This window comes from Empidonax traillii, unplaced genomic scaffold, assembly GCF_003031625.1.
Source record: "Empidonax traillii isolate 1590-97213 ecotype Southwest subspecies unplaced genomic scaffold, ASM303162v1 scaffold282:size975252, whole genome shotgun sequence".
Taxonomy (NCBI): Eukaryota; Metazoa; Chordata; class Aves; order Passeriformes; family Tyrannidae; genus Empidonax; species Empidonax traillii.
In genome coordinates this window covers 644,417-662,696 of record NW_020955475.1, presented here as the reverse complement: position 1 = coordinate 662,696, position 18,280 = coordinate 644,417, and the positions used below count along the sequence as shown (strand labels likewise).

At 36.6% G+C, this 18,280-nt stretch overlaps 1 protein-coding gene across 4 annotated transcripts in view; it reads right to left on the bottom strand.

Annotated features, from left to right (window-relative positions):
* WWC3 (WWC family member 3) overlaps positions 1–18,280 on the bottom strand; it is a 94,321-nt gene that overhangs the window by 1,260 nt on the left and 74,781 nt on the right. The window contains exons 12-22 of one of the 4 annotated variants that reach the window (XM_027890257.1): positions 14,025–14,145; positions 13,196–13,270; positions 12,069–12,155; positions 10,989–11,181; positions 7,144–7,311; positions 6,290–6,441; positions 5,478–5,637; positions 4,146–4,310; positions 2,749–2,841; positions 1,450–1,680; positions 569–696 (exon numbers count right to left, since the gene is read on the bottom strand). In XM_027890257.1, coding sequence (XP_027746058.1) covers positions 569–696; positions 1,450–1,680; positions 2,749–2,841; positions 4,146–4,310; positions 5,478–5,637; positions 6,290–6,441; positions 7,144–7,311; positions 10,989–11,181; positions 12,069–12,155; positions 13,196–13,270; positions 14,025–14,145 — 1,573 coding nt within the window. The remainder of the gene's footprint in view (positions 1–568; positions 697–1,449; positions 1,681–2,748; positions 2,842–4,145; positions 4,311–5,477; positions 5,638–6,289; positions 6,442–7,143; positions 7,312–10,988; positions 11,182–12,068; positions 12,156–13,195; positions 13,271–14,024; positions 14,146–18,280) is intronic. The other 3 variants (XM_027890259.1, XM_027890255.1, XM_027890256.1) reach the window with 3 other exon arrangements.

Below are 18,280 nucleotides of genomic sequence, written 5' to 3'. Positions count from 1 at the left end.
AAATCTAGGTGGAAGGGTTATACAACTCACTGAACGCCAGTCATAGCTGACTGTATAAAGGCTTCACAGGACAAGCCCTGCAAAGCAAAATACACCCTTGTACATTTTGCAATAATGTGTACAAAAAGAAGGGGGAGCCAAAAAAATGGCAACACTGCAAACAGAGTCCACAGAAAAGGCTTCTTGAGAGAAAGCTGGAATATTACTGGGTAATTTTTTAGGGAAAGTGTGTTACTAGTGACACATATGTATTACATTAAACAGACTATGGGCACAGGCTTGTATTGAAGAACTGACACGACATTTGAACTTAATAGCAACTAGTTGGAAGAATCATCTTTGCATTTGAAGCTTTTTTTAATTTTATGTGAATTGTAACACTGCAATTTTACCTTAGTTTTGGCTCTTTGCAGTATAAAGAATGCAAAAGGAACTTGTGTCCAAATCCAGATACAGTTTAGAAGTACTGGCTATCACAAGACACACAGAATTTAGCTAAATGTTTCAGAAAGCTTTAACCTCTCTAATGAACTGTTCCTATGCTATTTCAGTATGCATTACCACTTACCTAAAAGTCTGCACCTGAATAGGCTCCTTCTGATTTTGCCCACGCAACTGGTAAATTTCTTTTGATGCTTTCTTTAGCATTTTCTCAGCTGCTTGCTCTTGATGATGTTCAAATTTGGTCTGTCTGGTCTGAAAACAAGAAACATAATGCTTAAAATGGACACATAAAACACAAGAATATCCACATTAAAATAATGGATTTTTTTTCCCACTCACCACAGAGAAACCACACAAGTACATTGTCTGAAACACCTAAGAATCTAAGAATTATAAAGGCAAAAGACTGAGTTGTTTCATCTTCTAATGTTCTTCAGACAGGTATGTATTAAATTAACAAAATTTACTGCATACAGAACTGTCAAACAAGATCTTAAAATAAATTTAGGCTCAGTCTTTGTCTCAGATAATCCAATGACAATCTTCTTTGTTGTGCACTTTCACCACCTTTGTCTACAACTTCTTTCTCCAAGAACAGGAAAAGAAAAAAAAAAAATCACATACTTAGGGAACATTCAAAATACTTGTAAAAAAAATCAAATAAGAAAAATTTCTTTCAAAGATCAAAAGAAATAAAATTATTAAAGCTCCAATAACAAATACCTAAACCAAAACAAATGAACAACAACAATAAATAAATAAACAAAACCCAAAACAAAACAAAAAGTGCCACTGGCAAATAGCGCCATTCTCTAAAAACCTGTCCTGAAATAAATATAGTTTGGTAACAATCAATGCAATAGTTTTTATTGTGCAAACTTCAAGGGAGGAAACTCACTGTTAATATTTCTGTAAAAACAGTTCTTTAGACACTTTGTCACAATCAAGACATTTTGAAATCAGAAGTTTCTGAACACACTGAGTGCTTACATCATGTTACCATACCTGCCTTTCTGCTTCCTTCAGCAAGTTTCGGAATCGCTCATCCCGAAGGACCCAGTGGGGTAGATCTGTCTGCCCTCTGAGCTGGGCATCTTCCAGACGCTGTCTCAATTCTCTTAAAACACATATCTCCTCATTCAGCTGTCTCTGTCTAGTTCTGGATGCCTGGAGATCCAGCTCCAGGTCTAAGGATGTCCTTGCCATAAGCTCAGCCAAGGATGATCTGCAGGACTGCTGATTATTAGGATTCAAATAAAATGCACAATATATTACTCTCAACATGGTTTACTGGTCTTGCTTTAGCAATACAGACCATACATTTTCGGTACTTACTTCACACACAAAGTCTTTTTCACATGAAGTTTTGGAGATTCTTTATATCCTCCAGTGCAAGGCTAGCTTGTAGGGGTTTTCTGTATCATACATAACTTTTTCAATTAATGCTTTCTACTATCTCCTTTGACAGTCTACTTTTGAATTTTTCTACTGCCTCCTTTTACAGCTTCCTTTTGACTTACAAATACTTAACTAATTTAAGTTTATGGACTAAAATTCCATGTTATGATGATAATAAAAGGGATGTAATATGAAAAATTCATAATGAAGTCATGACATCAGAAAATACTGTACTGAGCAAGGTTCCTCTTAAAGGGCTTCATTCAATATTGTTTTTAAGATACATTCTGAATCAATATGGGATGCATAGCTGTCTACTCACCTACACCAGCAAGACATTAACTTCTGCTAACCAGACTACACCTTATGTCATTTATATGCACGGCATTAACACCTATCTGCCCTTCTCTGCCCACTTGTTCCACAGCATGAGGAGTGGCACAGGGGCAAAAGAAGAGCTTAACCTATTAATTCCTGAATACTTGGGTCTCAAATACTATGATTTGTTAGGCTGCATGGGAGGGGAGATGAATGTTTTACTGCCATATTCACACACTTCTCTAGGCCCACACCCTGCTTCATAAACTAGATTGTAAAGATTCATCAAACTTTACATCCAAATCAATACAAATTCGGTTCCCATTAACATAACTTTTGTCTGCCACACTTTCTTCCCTCCTTAATAATTGTTCACAACTGTATTTAACTTCTCCAAGTCTACCTTTTAGCTTAAAAAGTCCAAAACAAACACAAAACATGCACCCCCCCCCAATTACATTGCAGAAGCTTTTTATGCTTCCTAAAAGGATCAGAAAGCACCTGCAGACATCTAAAGCTTAAGTGTAACAAGTACCAGTGTTCTAGTAACCTTGTGAAAATTAAAAATCCATTTCCTTGGTATATTACCTGCTTATACCGTAGCGTGCGCCTCTCCAACGTATTCCGGACAAAAGGGGACTTCCTTGGCAGGGTTGAACTGTCACTGTCACTGCGATACAGCTGATGAGAAAAGACAGTGACAATGTAAGTTGCTTACAAGGTCATGTTCATTAAGAAATCTTTATTACTTTTTTTTTCCGCTTTTGAGACTTATTTTTTAACATACACTGAAACTGTCTTGTTTTAAGCAACTTATTTTTTTCAGCTTTAGTTATTTAAAAAATGTATATACAATAGTGCTTATACAGTATAGTTACAATAATTCAAGAAAACTTAAAATCATCAGTGTTATACAGGTACATTTCACCAACCATTCTACTATATATCCAAGACAATGTAGCCTAAAAAAATATGGAGGGGGGACTTAGAAGCAATAATATTTCATCCTAAAGCATTTACTGTCATGGGCATGAAGAATACAGTCTCCCACTTCTACCCCCCATCTGACTTTAGTAAATGCAGGTTAAGTGATTGTGTTCAATGACCTTTTCCTTTTGGTGCTATCTTTGATCTGGTGTGCAAGAGTCTTTCACTTGCATTCTCTATGTTACAAACAGATACGTAATTCAGAAATCAAACTGAAGAATTTGAGAATTTGTGTGCACTGTGTACAATGTAAGTAAGAACAAAAACCAGAATTTCCTTGGTTTAGGACAAAGCACAAAATTTAAAAATCATTACTGCATTTTCAAACTCAAGATCTCAGAAACTGATGAAAGAGTACGATCAAAGCTACGTGTATTCCGCCAATGTTGCAAAACCAATACCCACATATCAATCTACAAAACCATGAGCCAAGCGCTTATAAGCCTTTCATCACTGAACACAGCAATCAACCGAGGTGAGCTGATCCTCAATTACTTACACCAGTGCTCCCAGGAACCCTACGTTCCACTGCTGTAGCAGGCACCTTATGACTTATATTCATGACAGCAACAGAGTTATAAGAATATTTATGCAATAACCATAACATTAAGCATGCAGTGCCCTTTTCCAAAGTTTTACATACATGAAAGTTAAACATGGCTTCTAAGCAAACTGTTTATACACTTCATCAGACAGCACTGAACCTCTGGAAAACCAATCACCCTAGCCTAACATCTAAGGTTGCCAAGGAATAGAACTTAATATCTAATTTGCCATGGATTGTTAAATTTCAAATCCAGGTTTAAACCCTTAAAAAGAGTCAGGGAAAATCTTCCCCACTGCTATGTTTAAATTCAGTGAAAGATTATTCATTACTATTAAAAAGTAGCACAAGTTTCTTCTAAATGCAACAAAGCCTTAAAAAGACATTATCAAAAACATATATTATATTTGCATGGAGGCCCCTCCCCCCCTCCTTCTTTTTAAGCCTTGCTCACTCTGCAAACATATTGACTCCGTGCTCCAGGCGAGAAGGTCTGGGAACGAACAATGGTGCTGCTTCGAACAAAAGCAGAACCCCGTGGCCTGCGGCTGGTTCTCTCTTTTGGAAGAATAGCAACTTCTTCAGGAAACAGATCCTCAGTGTTAGTTTCCTTATCCACCTAAAATTTCAATGAAGGAAATTTTTTTATTTTTCCCTTATTTTTTCTCTTGTAGCCAAAACAATCAGACATTTCAACAATATCAAAAGTAAACTATTTGCTAGCTAGATTCAAGTCTCAATGAGCACTAAGAGGATGAATTACCTCATTTTTTAAAAAGTTTTAAAACTAGGTCATTCAAAATTATAAGATTACCTTTCAGAAGCCTTCAGTGGAACAGTAACAATTATGAGATGCAGTTATAATATAAATCATAGCTGCAGAGCACAAGGACTGCATTCAGGACTGGCAACTAGGCATTAACCAAGCTACCACCTGATCTCCAGCCTCAACAGAAAAAAACTGAGTCACTTTTCAATAAGAACAGTGACTCTGAAGCAAAAAACCACCTTAAAACTAGAGGAAGTTAAACGAAGAGAAGGAAGGAAAAAAAAGGAACTGAAAGACTGTTAAAACAATTATACAAGAACACTAAAATATTCAGACAGACAGAAAACATGGACTACTCTAGCAAAGATTCCAAACTTTTAGTTAACTCACTCCTCAAAAGGAGGTATTATCTTCCCCTAAAGGGAGCACAAATGGCTTGTGTTCCTCTACTTCAATGGAAATCTGCTGATTTCAGCTTGTTCAGGATTATTTTTAGTATCTCATATCTTGAATACAAAAGATTTTAAACACATCAGTTTCAGCCCAATTATTCTATGTTATTGTAACACTCAAACAGTAATTCAAATCTTAAAACATTACACTTCCTTCTTCATAGTTTCTTCAAAATTCTTATTTCCAAGAGCACTGGAATTCGACCATGATCTTTTCTGTTACAATTTCAGGTAAACACAGAAACTGATACAGGTGCATATTTACAGATTATGTAAAGGCCACAGTAAAAATAGCTTGCCTCTTGATATAAAAACCAAATTCTGTTTAGAAATAGTAAAGCAAAAAAGTAAAACTAGTAAGCAAACAAAAAAAAAACAGCCCTAAAGGGGCATTTCTAACAACTCAGTAGTGACACTGCTGTAATGAAGGCAGTGCAGATACAGGGTTGTTGATGGAATTTCTGACTCTTTTCTCTCCTGATCAATCCAGACTCCAACTCTAGGAGCAGCAGTGTGTGGTCCAGGCATTTGGCAGTTTCTGTACTGTAGTGTCTTCTCTCATTACCTTTAGTGGCGGAGGCTGCATTTTTCCAGAACTGTACTGGCCTGCTTGAGTTGCAAACACGTGTCCAGCTAACGAATCCCCGCAAAATGGCTCTGGATAAGGAGGACTAGTCTGGGTGCAATTACTGCATCCACTGTCAACAGATTCTGCTTGCCAACTCCTAAAGTCAGAACATCACAATAATTTTGCAGGTATTAAAAAAACTCATGCAATTATGAGTCATGTTTATGTATTTCATTATCCAAGTCAGTTTATCATTTAAAAGTATTATTTCTCCAATAAAAATATAGAATTTTCATAGGTAGAACACAGCCTGTTTGCATTTCTGCAGGTACAGAGAAGCAAATACTTTTCATAGCAAAAAAATTCGCCTTCCCTAATTTTCTTTAAGCATATGTTCTGGTCTTTTTACCAATACTAAGAAAACCATAACAAAAAGAACAACACCATTCATGTAACAAACTAGAAGTACTATTAAGGATGAAATCACAACCCTAACGTTTTCCCATGTCTCCACAAAATTTTATTTACTGGTTTGTTTTTTTTTTTAGTACAGGGCTATTACAAACCCATTACAATTGTCTCCCTAGCAAAGTTTCTGTATGATATAATGTTTTCCCACTCCCCAAATACCAAGTCCTCTAAACTCAACCAGCTATTCAAGTAAGGTTTTCTCCTGTTTGCACATCATGACAGACCTCCGAATAAGGACTTGCTGTACTTCTATTTCAGACTATACCCATAGCATAACTACCTTTGATGAAGTATTAGTTATTATCTGCTTAAGGAGCCATTAAAGCAACCATTTTTACCTTTCTGATATGGCTTCTGCCTGATCTTCCTTTCTTTCCATCTCCAAGATTTCTTCCTCTGTGTACTCCAGTTTCACCCTCTCTTCTGCCAGCTCTCTCTCAACTGCTTCTAGCTGAGCAGTGGTCCTAGCTAACAGGGCTGTCACTGCATCCTGTAAGGTAAATCAGACTTAAAATAAAACTGTTTGAAAAAAACAAATGTACTTAATGCATACTATTTAGAGAAAACACAATAAGAACATAAAAACAAAGCCACTGTATGTTCCTTTAAAAAAAAACCCCACACACTTAAACAAAACCAAACAAAACCACAAACAAAAACGACCACAACAAATAACCCAAACCAAAACACAAAACAAAGATCTGCCCTGAATCTTAATGATCAAAAAGTACATAGTGTTCAACTTGTCACAGATACTGGGCAGACTTTACCTCTCTTGGAACATAATCCAGCAAGATATCAGAAGAGATTTCTGAAAGTCACCTAATTTGATGCTCTGCCCAAAACAGGCAAGGCATCATAGCCACATGAGGTTGTCCAGGACCCAGTCAAGGGCTGAAAAATCTCCAAGGGTGGAAACCTTTCTTGACAAGCTCTTCAAGTGCAGAGGCAGAAATTTTTAACAGTTGTATTGGAAACGTCCATAAAAACATACACAGGGTATGTTACACAGGTATCTCAAGCACCTGTCCAGACATGATCTGGTTTTTAATTATTCTTCTGAAATCCAGCTCTAACCATAGGAGTAAAATTAAGCACCGCAAAAATCTGCACCTGAGATAAGACCACAAACAACCACACCGAAGGTCTCATTTGACAAATAAATAAACAAATCACTTTTATAGAGCCATACTGTTTTAACTGTAGTTACATTTCCAGAAGACTGAGGAATACTGTCTTCACACTGGTTTTTGGTCCTCGCTCTCTGGGGCTCTGAACCAGTGAAGATCTGAACAGTATACCAGTGAAGCTGCATCTCACCAGAATTCTCTGCATCGGTCAGGTTTATCTGAGCAATGCCCTATGAAAAGCAAAAAGCATTGACCACAATAAGATAATCATACTCTGCAGGATAGATACCTTCTCATTTAAAATGTGTTTTACTTACAATGTAAAAACCCCACTTCATCAAATACAGTCTCTTAAAAAGAGACAGTTTTGTTCCATTGTGTTACGATGTTAAGATTCTGAATTTCTTGTCTCTTGCTTACTACCAGGAAGGATCAGAGCAGATATTAAATTTTTGGCTTTGAAAAATAAAAATCGTAGGACTGATGTAGATATGCTTGACACCTGACAGTTATTAATATTTTATTTCTAAAACCCTCTCAATTACATAGCTGATTTCTACATTTGCTTAAATTATTGTAACTTTAACAATATTATTTTAATTTGTGTTTTTTTAGAGAGATTTATATTCTGATACCCTTCTGTTCTCTGGTCCTCAAAGGCATCTTTCAAATGGAAAAAAAAATGTTGTGTAAATTAATTCTTTTCCTGCCTATTTATATCATAAGACTGTCGAATGGGCCACAAATCCATTTTTCCACTTTGCAGGTCATCCTTTCATCTCCTAGATTTAGGTGAAAACAGGTTTAATGGAGGCTTCCCACTAAAAGTGTTTTAAACTTTGAAGGAGCCCAACTCCATCAGAGAGTGCTCATGTAAGAAATTCTCAGTGGTGTTCACCGAAATTAAAAACAGCTGTGAGCAAATCCATGCTGCCTATTTTATTTATTATTTTTTTAATCAGTTCACTAACTTAACCTAGCAACGATTTTGTATCAGTTAGCCTTTAAGTACTGCTTTTAGCTTTATCTGGCTATCTCTACAACCTGTTCATTTCCATGCTAGAGAACCACATGCTAAGAATGTTTTCATTTATATCACGGTAATGTCCCATATAATAGTTTTCATCTCTCATAAACCAAACAGCTGGATACAATGATTATAATAGTAAAGGCAGTAGGAAATGAACACAGAAACTGCATTCAACTTTAAGCAGGTAAAGAAACAGTTAATTAGAAAACAATAATTAAAAAAACACTGTATTATTTTTCCAAGACAAATATTCCCTGGGGCTCTGTTTAAACAGGTGCATAAAGGACAATGGAGAAAAGGTTTTGAGACTAACAAAATAATGTGATATTGGGATACAGAATGTTACTGAGGAAGTCATTTCATGTCAGTATACTGGTGGCTAGAGAGATGACTTTTTTTTTTCTACATAAAACAGAGATGTCTACTTGCTCTGATGCAGTGTATGAAAGAAATGTTCATCAAATACTGACATTTTTATATCAGAGTTGGAAAATGTTTAAGACATGCTGAGTATGGTTTTAGAAGTAGAGGGTAAAACAGTTTTCCTGCCATCAATATTGCAGAAAACATATGCTTAAGACATCTGATACTGCCCCACACACCACATTTACTAAGCAGTTAAGTAAGCCTGCCAAAAAAGCTGTCAGTACAAAGTGAATCACTAATTGGGTAGAAAATCACCATCAAATCCAACTGATAATTATCAGTACTGAAAGGACCAATTAATATTTCACCTCCACCTTAAGATTTGGAGCTCACTCAAAAGGATGAAAAAACCAAGGTGGGTCTACTAGAGGTCTCTCACGTGCTTGCTCTGACACATTTGTTAACAACTTGGTTGGCAGAAGAGTAGAAGTATTTATGAATCTCTCTGTGATATCAGACAGACATGTCTCTTTATAAGAAAAGGATCAGAATTTAAAGTAATACTAAAAAAAAAAATGGGACAAATGTTCCAAAATAAAATCAGAAAATGCAAAACAAGTCACTCAAGAAGAATTCAAATAAATTAAGACACGGGGAATAATCAGTTGGCCAGGGCTGTAAAAGATCAGAAACTTGGAGTGAAACAGCAATGCTGTGTGATTGTATGAAAGGCATTCACATTTCTTTGATGTTTTGTCATGAACTACATATGCTAATCATGGAAAATAACAATTCCCTTATCTCAATATTGATTAGGCCAACAGGGAAGAAATAAGCCAATTTAACACAGAAAAAGATCTTTCAGCCATGCAGTACATATGAGTAAAAGGCTGAGGGAATGGAAGGACCATCCCACAAGTTTAATATACTTATTTCTTTATAAGTGAAGTGTAGAACAGAATTTTGACAGAATTTATTTTTTTTTAACTCCCTATTATGTTCAAATACTTGTATAACTTAAACTCCAGTGTGGCTTCTGCATTTAGGAACACATTACACTGGCATAATCTAACTGAAAAGATAGCGGTCATCAAGAATTTGAGAAATTTATGCATTATTAAATAGATGGGAAAAATGGTAATCTCAGTGGAAGAGATCTTGAAAGACATGGGCCTTGCTGACAGAGACCATCACAGCAGTTCCAAAGGGAGATAGTAAATGTTTTCTCAGTTTGAGAAAATGCTCAATTTGCAGCTAAAGAGAGTAACAATCATAATGTTTAATCAGATACTTCAATGCATCGACCTGAAGAAACCGTGACATTGTTTCTCTCCTTTTGAGTAGCATTGCTAACTTACCTTAAAGTATATTACTAGCTACTGTTGACAGAGATATTTCTGACAAAACTAAACTAAGACTACAAAAAAGAAAAAAATCCCTACCAATATAACCCGAAGACCTCTCTTTTTTTTTGGCAATTCAGTAAGAGCAGTTAGAATAAAAGCACCCTAAACTTAGATGCACCTGTGCCAATGCCAAGACATTTTATACTTACATAGCTATTTAGCTTGCCACAAGAACAGGCTGTAGCAGCATAAAGCATTTTACACTACTATATCCAGCCTGTTCTTGAGATGCTTTCGCTTTCATAATGTTGTAGTGCAAAAATGACAAAACTTCCTACTACAGACAAAACCTTGGGTCCACTTCTGTCAACATCAGGACCTCTATTTATGTAAGATGCTCCTTAGTTTTAAAGGTGGACTAACAAACATGCACTCTTGCCTATATTTGCTCAAATAAACACCTATAGCCCAGCATGCCAGTGAGATGCCTGAACCTCTTAACTTCTTTGATAGGCTTAAAAATTTTTTTCCCTAACCCATTCAAACCCCTCACTGCAATGACAGTCCACTCATTTCTAAACAGCCAGGACACACACAGGAATTAAAGTCCCGTGTCTTGAGCACGCTGTAGTCTAAAAGCTGTCAGATTAAGTGTTTTAGGAAAAGTTTGACTTTTTTTTTTTACACAGTGCATTCCTTTTTGCACCAAAATTTAGCAACAGCAGATTTTTCAACTTTCCGCAAAACAGACACTTCTAAGAATTGCCTTTAAAATAAATAAAAAATTAACTCCTTATCTACTAAATCCCATAGCAATGAATGTGAATCTCACATCAGTTTTCAGCATACCACTGCAATTTAACAGTAACTAGTAGATCAGATTATTTTCAACACTGCTTAAAACTCTCCAATTCTCAACCTCTGCTAATTTAATAAGACTTCATGTAACCCCAAAATGCACATATTTCAACTTTTTAAAAATCCCACCTTTTTATTCACAGAACTATACTTACATATGTGCACAAATGGACACACTAACATCAACTCTATGAGAACTTCTTATGGAGAAATAAAGACTTCACTTTCCCTTTATAATCTTAAAAATTATTCCTCAAGTAACTTTAGTTTCCCATATAAATGGCTTTTAATAAACAGAACCACTTACCAATAGCTCTTCTTGTTGCTGATGATCAACTGAACAGATATACAGCTGCAGTGATTTTAATTTCAAAACACTTGAATGCACAGGGATTCGGAACACTTCATTAAATATTAACGGAGTTTGGAATTCCAAAGCTCTAGAGCAGTAAGTGGTTGGTGTGCCCGACTCAAGTGGTGGCAAATAAACTCTCACATGACTGAGAACATCAAAATAGACAAATAACACAATTCAGAAAAAGAAAGCTATTTTACATTTCTCAAAATCAAGCTATGCAAAAACATTAGTGTAACACCTACATCAAGAATTGCTCTGGGATCTCATCACCACAGAAATTTACTTTGCATTCTTAACGCACAAGATCGGCACAGCTAATCCAGAAATGCTATATTTTTCTAACTAAAACTAATTTTTTTCCAACTTGGTGCTGAACAGAGGCACCAAGTGGCACTTGAGCTGCCCTGAGGTATCCAAGGCATCTACAGGGAGCTGGAAATTATGACATTGGAGCTACAGGAGAGCTACATACAGCCTTCGTCTGAGCAGCAGCAGCTGGAGGCCAGGTGCTATGTTATGATATTTCAAATGGAAACACATGCCTATATTTAGGCAATTGAATTACCCCGTAAGTGTCACTAATCCATTTCTTCTCTACCTTCCACCCACTAACCTTTTCTTCCTCCTTAAGAAATTCAGCAAGGATGGCAAAAGAAATCTGCAGTCATGGCATCCATCTGCAGTCTTAAAAAACTAATTTAAATATCTCATACCATCCCATTTGAGACTCCAAGACAAAAACAACATCAACAATCACTTTCATCTGATAGAAGGCAGCAGAGCTACTTAGACAGTTGTTTCCATGACATAGGTCATTAAAGACTACTCCTGTTACCTGACCATTGTGACAGAGATTCTATGAAAGGGACACTTTGTGTCCATAAAATTAACCCTTTCCTCATGAAAACTAAGACATATTATCTTCTTCAGAAACGGCTTAATTTTGAATGAAAGCAAATAAATCTACAGTATTTATGACCGTGGCACAAAACAAACAATGATCAGACTTTGGGTGAAATTTAAGCTTACATTTTGCAGTTTTCTTTAACAACTAGACTAGTAAAGTTCTTCAGCTGTAATACATGGACTAACAGACATTCGCTTCCACTGTCATGCCTGGAAAACAAAGTTCCTGCATTAATCACCAATCACCAATATTTTGCTTAAGAAATGGAAATGACTAGAAGGATTTCAAGAATATAAAAGCACATTTTGTTGTTAAACAAATTTCTTAGACAAACCAGTTTCAATTAAAAGCAATTACAGATATCACATTCTGGTAACGGAACATTATTAACATCAGTACCAGTAACACAGAACTAAGAGAATTAAACAGTATTCAGTTTCAAAAGAATAAGTTGCTTTACACTACACTGTGTTACAAAACACATTTTATAAAATACATTCCTTAAACAGTTACATCATATGCTTATATGTGTGTGCATGTGTGCACGTGTGCAACAACACATTGGTTACATTAGACAAATCAGTCTGCATTATTTTCATGGGTTATTGAAAACAAATTAAAAAATTCTACTCTTTCACATCAACATGAATTTTGAAATGGCACTAACAGTTTTGAGATTTACAAAACTCCCAAGCTTAGGAATTAATTTTCCAAGGGGCAGAGACAATTCCAGAGGGCTGCCTAAGGTATGATATCCTGCCTTGCACAGCAATAATCTACCCTTTCACACATTATTCCCAGCACCAACAACAGCATGCCATAAGCACAGGATTTCAGAGCCGTATTTGGGAACTGTGTTTGTATTTGTGTCTCTTTACCTGTGACTTTTCTAAGGTAATCCTCCTTTATCTGGCATAAAAAGATCTCGCTTACAGAGACATATCCCTATACCCATACTCACACTAAAGGTCTAGACAATGAAAATAAATGCTACTGAAAGAAGTAGTGAAGGCCCTTTTATCAGTCAGCATTGAATGGATGAACTGAATGAACTGCAGTTAAGGCATATCCCCAACACAAAGTGGCATGTGACTAACTAATCTGTACACACACTAAACTTCAGCTGTCAGTTCAGAAATGTCTTAAAAATACCCACTGAAGTTCAGATCATTAAAAAGTTAACAAACCCAAGAAAAGTAGTGAGCAATTCCTGCAGAGTTGACAGGGAGAAAGAGGTGTAACTACTCACAGATATCCAACATGTATTTGTGGTTCTTCATTACTGGCAACATCACCATAAACAGGCTCTTCCAGATCTTCATTCCTGTAGGAACAGAAAGTACTGTAAACTAGTGATAAAGTAGTGACCTAAGCTGTTAAAACATAATGAAACTAACATTTACTTTGTGATTTGTGGATATAAGCAATTGCTTGGTAATACAGGAAGGACAGGCGATGTAAAAGGAACTGAGACATCTATTTAAAAACACAGCAGTAGTAATTTGCAATTGTAAAAACTGAAGTTTTAGAATAATTTTTTTAAAGATATTTACATTAATATCTATTCTGTCTTCCATTTCTCTTTAGCATCTCCCAAACCTTATCTTCTTCCCAATTACTGTTTAGAATGTTAAAACAATTGTATTAAGTAACATGCCTTTATGTATCCTTCAATCACTTGGTCAACTTACACATTTTTAGATTTTTAGTAGTTTGTGTATTTCTTCCTCTCAGTTATACTTTTATCACATGCTGCTCAGAATTTTAAGGCACACTCTGTATAAGTTTATTTTGTTACAGATGGCTGAAAAATTACTGATTTATGACTAATTAGCTGAGAAAACTTTTTCAAGGGAGAATGATATAGTGTTAAAATGTCAGAGACAATAAGTGAAAGTTCGTTGTGAAGATGACAGACTGCATGTAAAAAGCTTCTCTCCTTTAAAACATGCAATCTATTTCTATGTTACAAAGAACTAGGAAGGTTGAAAACCTATTCAGAAATTCACAACTAATTCTTTTGGACCGTGTGGTAGAAAAGGAATATTTCCAGCTTACTATGCATTTATACACCTGACCTTTTGCTTAAAGCTTCAAACACGCCACTGTCACTAGCCAGTGAATGATCTGAGAGACATGCTGAAACTCGCCTGGCTCTCCTCTCCGATCTTCTACCACTGTCTCCTCGCAGAGTTACGGCTGCCATGGAGAAAAAAAGTGAAAACAACATCAGCTCAAGGCAATTTCTTAAAAATCAAACCAGAAACATGTATTGTATCAAAACTAGCAGCAAAACAGCACAAACGCAGTTCACTGATTTTTCATTTAACTTTAAATTAAAAATCTAGAAGACAATTGACCGTAGATTTTCTGTGGGAGAATTAAGGAAGGAAGTTTGTGGGCAACTGCTGTCTGACAAGACTAAGCATAAACCAATTGCATTGTTACTAAATGTTTTTCTCTCAGAATAATTCCTTCCTAAAGGAAGACTTACATTAATTCAACATATGTACACATGATATCCTAAACTTTTCAGACTTAATTACTGAATATACAATAGGTTGAAAACAAACACAGAGACTGATTCTTTTAAAAAGTTATCTGATAAAACAATGTGAGGTTTTGTTCTCATTTGTTTCCTAATACAAAATCTCAAAGCATACTGTTTATACCATCACATAATAGCAGCTTTATTTACAGTCTGAAAGGCATTATCAAAAAGAACCAGTGCTTTCCAACTCACTCAGACCACTGTTTTTTTCAAATTCTTGGTGAATGACTTTGACTCAGGGAAGGAGGAAGCAATATTCAAACCCCTCTTCCACCCTCCCCTGAATCACCATCAACATCATAAATAGCAACATTTTCACACTGTAAATGTATCTACAAAAATTATGTTATACATCAGGTTTTGCATAGGCAAGTAGGTATAGCAGCTACTAGTCCTTTAAAGTACATGCACAAGCAGACATGATCAAGAAGTGGATAGGAAAGGTTTCAGCACTTCAATGATAGCTCCTAACTCAAGGTTATTCACTTCTGAGTACTAGAGAGGACCATTAAACAGTACTTGTGAAGTGCAGTTTCTTCACTGTGCAGTGAAGAACCGATACCCTCTTTTACTTAAGGTTCAGTGAACTATCCTCAAAGTGGGAAAGCAATGGCAAAGAGATAACACTTCAAAAGTGGGGAAAGCATTTTACTTGCTTCTGCTCATGCTTAAGAAACTTAAGCCAGTATGGAAGCATTCACAGTTTCAGCAGTAGTGATAGTAGCACAGTGCATATTGCGTGGGAGACAAGCACCAGCTGACATTCACAGCTTACTACCTCCAACCAAGGATGAAGCATGTCTTACTGAAAGGAACAACTTCCTGAGTACTTTTGTTACACATTATCTTAAGGCATCAAAATTTATTTCTGATACCTATCAGTAAATTTCCTTCAGCTGAACACCAACCCACAACCTGATCTCTGCCTGCAGAACCCAGCTCAAGTGTGGTGAGCCACCCCTTTGCTTAGTACCCATCTCACCTCCCACCCAAGAACCACCAGGACAGAACATCAGGCTCGGGAGCTCAACAGAAGTCTTACAGATTAACAGCCACTGTTATCAACAGAAGCCTCTGGCTAAAGGTCACCATTAGCCACTGTTGGACTGGCAGGCAGGGTGCACCAAGCCCAGCAGTTCTGTGCCAGCCCAAGGTACATTTCTGTTACCGGGCCACTAACAGCATAAAATACCCAAAGGTGTTACAAAAATCACACAGTCCTGTTTGGAGCTAAAATTCCTGTGTATTAGCAGAGCAAATTCTGTCTCCTTTGGATTCAAAAGCAGTCCTATGGACCTCTCCTCCAAATTCAATGAAGGATTTAGTCATCCTCAGCTATGCAAGAAACTTATCTGCTGGCTAGGAGCAGCCCACTCTGCACTTGTCTCTGTGCCTGGAGAAAGAACCACCATTCCACCCCATCTCTAGAGCACCCCATCCTTATTGTACATCAGACATCACGCAGTGCTACTCACGGCATCCTCACCACAAATGAGAGCCAAGTTCAAGCAACCACACAGAAAGCAAAGGAACTGTATTTGAACCACACTCTCCTCTATACCACTTCTACAAAAGCAATGGGTTTGTTTTGGTTGTTTGTGGGTTTTGGGGGGGTTATTTTGGTTGGTTTGTTTTGTTTGTTTGTTTGTTTTTTAGTTAAAAAACTTTTGATTTGGTGAGCCCACCTCAGTTCTGTCACTGGTATTTATGCATAATCAAAACTAGCACTCTGTAGAGATATCTACAGAAAAACATATCAAAGTTTCCCAATAATTTTATGTCAATGCTGAACAGAAGTGCATAATCTCTGTATAATTTCTGTACTAATATCAACAAGTTACACTAGGATGACTTCTTTTTGCAAAGAAGCCCTTGTCTCACTCGCTATGAGAACACTTCGTATAGAGGTACTGGACGAAGGACCTTGTGGGCTCTCTCCTTTGGAAGTTCAAGTTCCCAATTTGTCTGAATGGAAAATTTGGTCTCAAGCATCAACATAACAAAATTAAAAACTGGCATGTTACAACATTGTTGTAACTTGATGATGATTTGGTCACTGCCTTCAGGCCATGGAAGCGTTCACTAACCTCTGGATAATCCCAGCAAATTTGCCCTTGACGGGGAGGGGGGCGGAAATCAGTAAGAAAAATTGGTCAAGATGAAAGAGACATCAGATTTTGGTTTAAACAGAAAGAAGTTTAGCACAGGTTACAGACCTTGCAATGTTGGAACCTAAAGGATTGTTTAAAAATTAAGTTTCTAAGACAGACCATCACCTTTAATTTTCTTATTTAAATAACAAAACCAGTGAAGAATACATATGATTTTCCAGACCCACTGGATGCCAAAGCTTGACAAATATAAGACAACCCTGAATAGAAGAACATTCTCAATATGATTAGTTGAAAAAACGAAGTTTGGGTGCCCAAACTTTCATTAGTTATTAGCTAAAAAATACATAAATAAATCTAAAGCATGTTTCACAAGCAGATGAGGCTGCAAATACTGCATGTCATTAAAACACTCTCCTAAAAACTAATCAGAGACACAAACTAACCTTACCTACCAAGACACTGTCAAGCATTACTATGATACAATAAAGCTGAACATCAGAGAACACTTTTCTCAGGAATTTAACTACAGCTGTGAATGTATTGTTTAGTTGACATTGCAAGAAAATTAAGTATGACATAATGATTAAACAGATTCAGCACAATATCAAACAAAACCAAGTGTACCAAAATCTCCTATTTATTCTCATGCAACTAAAAAACAAAAACAAAACAAAATTAAAAAAAAATACAACCCCTCCCCCCCAAAAAACCCCAAAACAGCCACCAACCACCAACCAAAACAAAACAACCAGCACACCACACAGAAAAACACACTGGGAATTACAGGCAAAAACAGCACAATAAGAAATTTCAGGTTCACTTACAGTGAATTTTTCTGTTTTGCCGCATGAGAAACAAGACAAAATGAAAAGCATACAGTGATAAATCAGTTTTTAGACCTATGACAATATTTTGCAAACAAGAGATTATTTAGGCATTAAAAGAAATTAGCACTTGAAAGGTTATTTTAGAGAAAAGATAGTGAAGATATGAAAGCCCACTATTGTATTAACGTTTCCTCCCACTCCCAGCTTTATAAATATGATGGATTTATCTTGTCAAGCATATTCCCTCCATTCACATATGCTAGCATATTTCACATGTCCCTGTGACAGATGCAGAACACTAAAACAGCAGATCAGCAACTGAAAAACCCCTTGACAGCTCAAGTGCTGTGTCAGTGCGAAGTGCACACAGTACATTCATTGCTAATCCTTCAAGCCCTGAAAACCAGCGAAGGAACAGGCAAAAGATCCGTCGGAACCAAGACTTACTGGTTTTGCAGCGTCGCGTTTTGCTACCAGACCGCTGGGTGGCAGCAGCAGGGCACACTGCATGGGACCTCGGTGAAACCCCAAACCCCCCCCAACATCTGGGGGTTCCCAAACTGTAATATAAGAATTTGATGCTCTTCCAGTAAAAGAGTACAAACCCAAAATAATTTCAAAGCTTTCAGCTGCTACTTGCAAACAACTGGGTTACAATTGCAAACCACCGGACAGTGAGTGTGAAGCAAAAAATAGTCAAAAATCAGAAAGGTTAAACAGAGTTTTCTAGGAAACCATTTTCAAATGCAAATGCTAAAAATAAAAAAGTCTCAGAAAAAGGTAGCCTGGCTACCTTTGAACCATACATTCTTCCTCAAAAAGCAACACAAAATAGCTTGTTG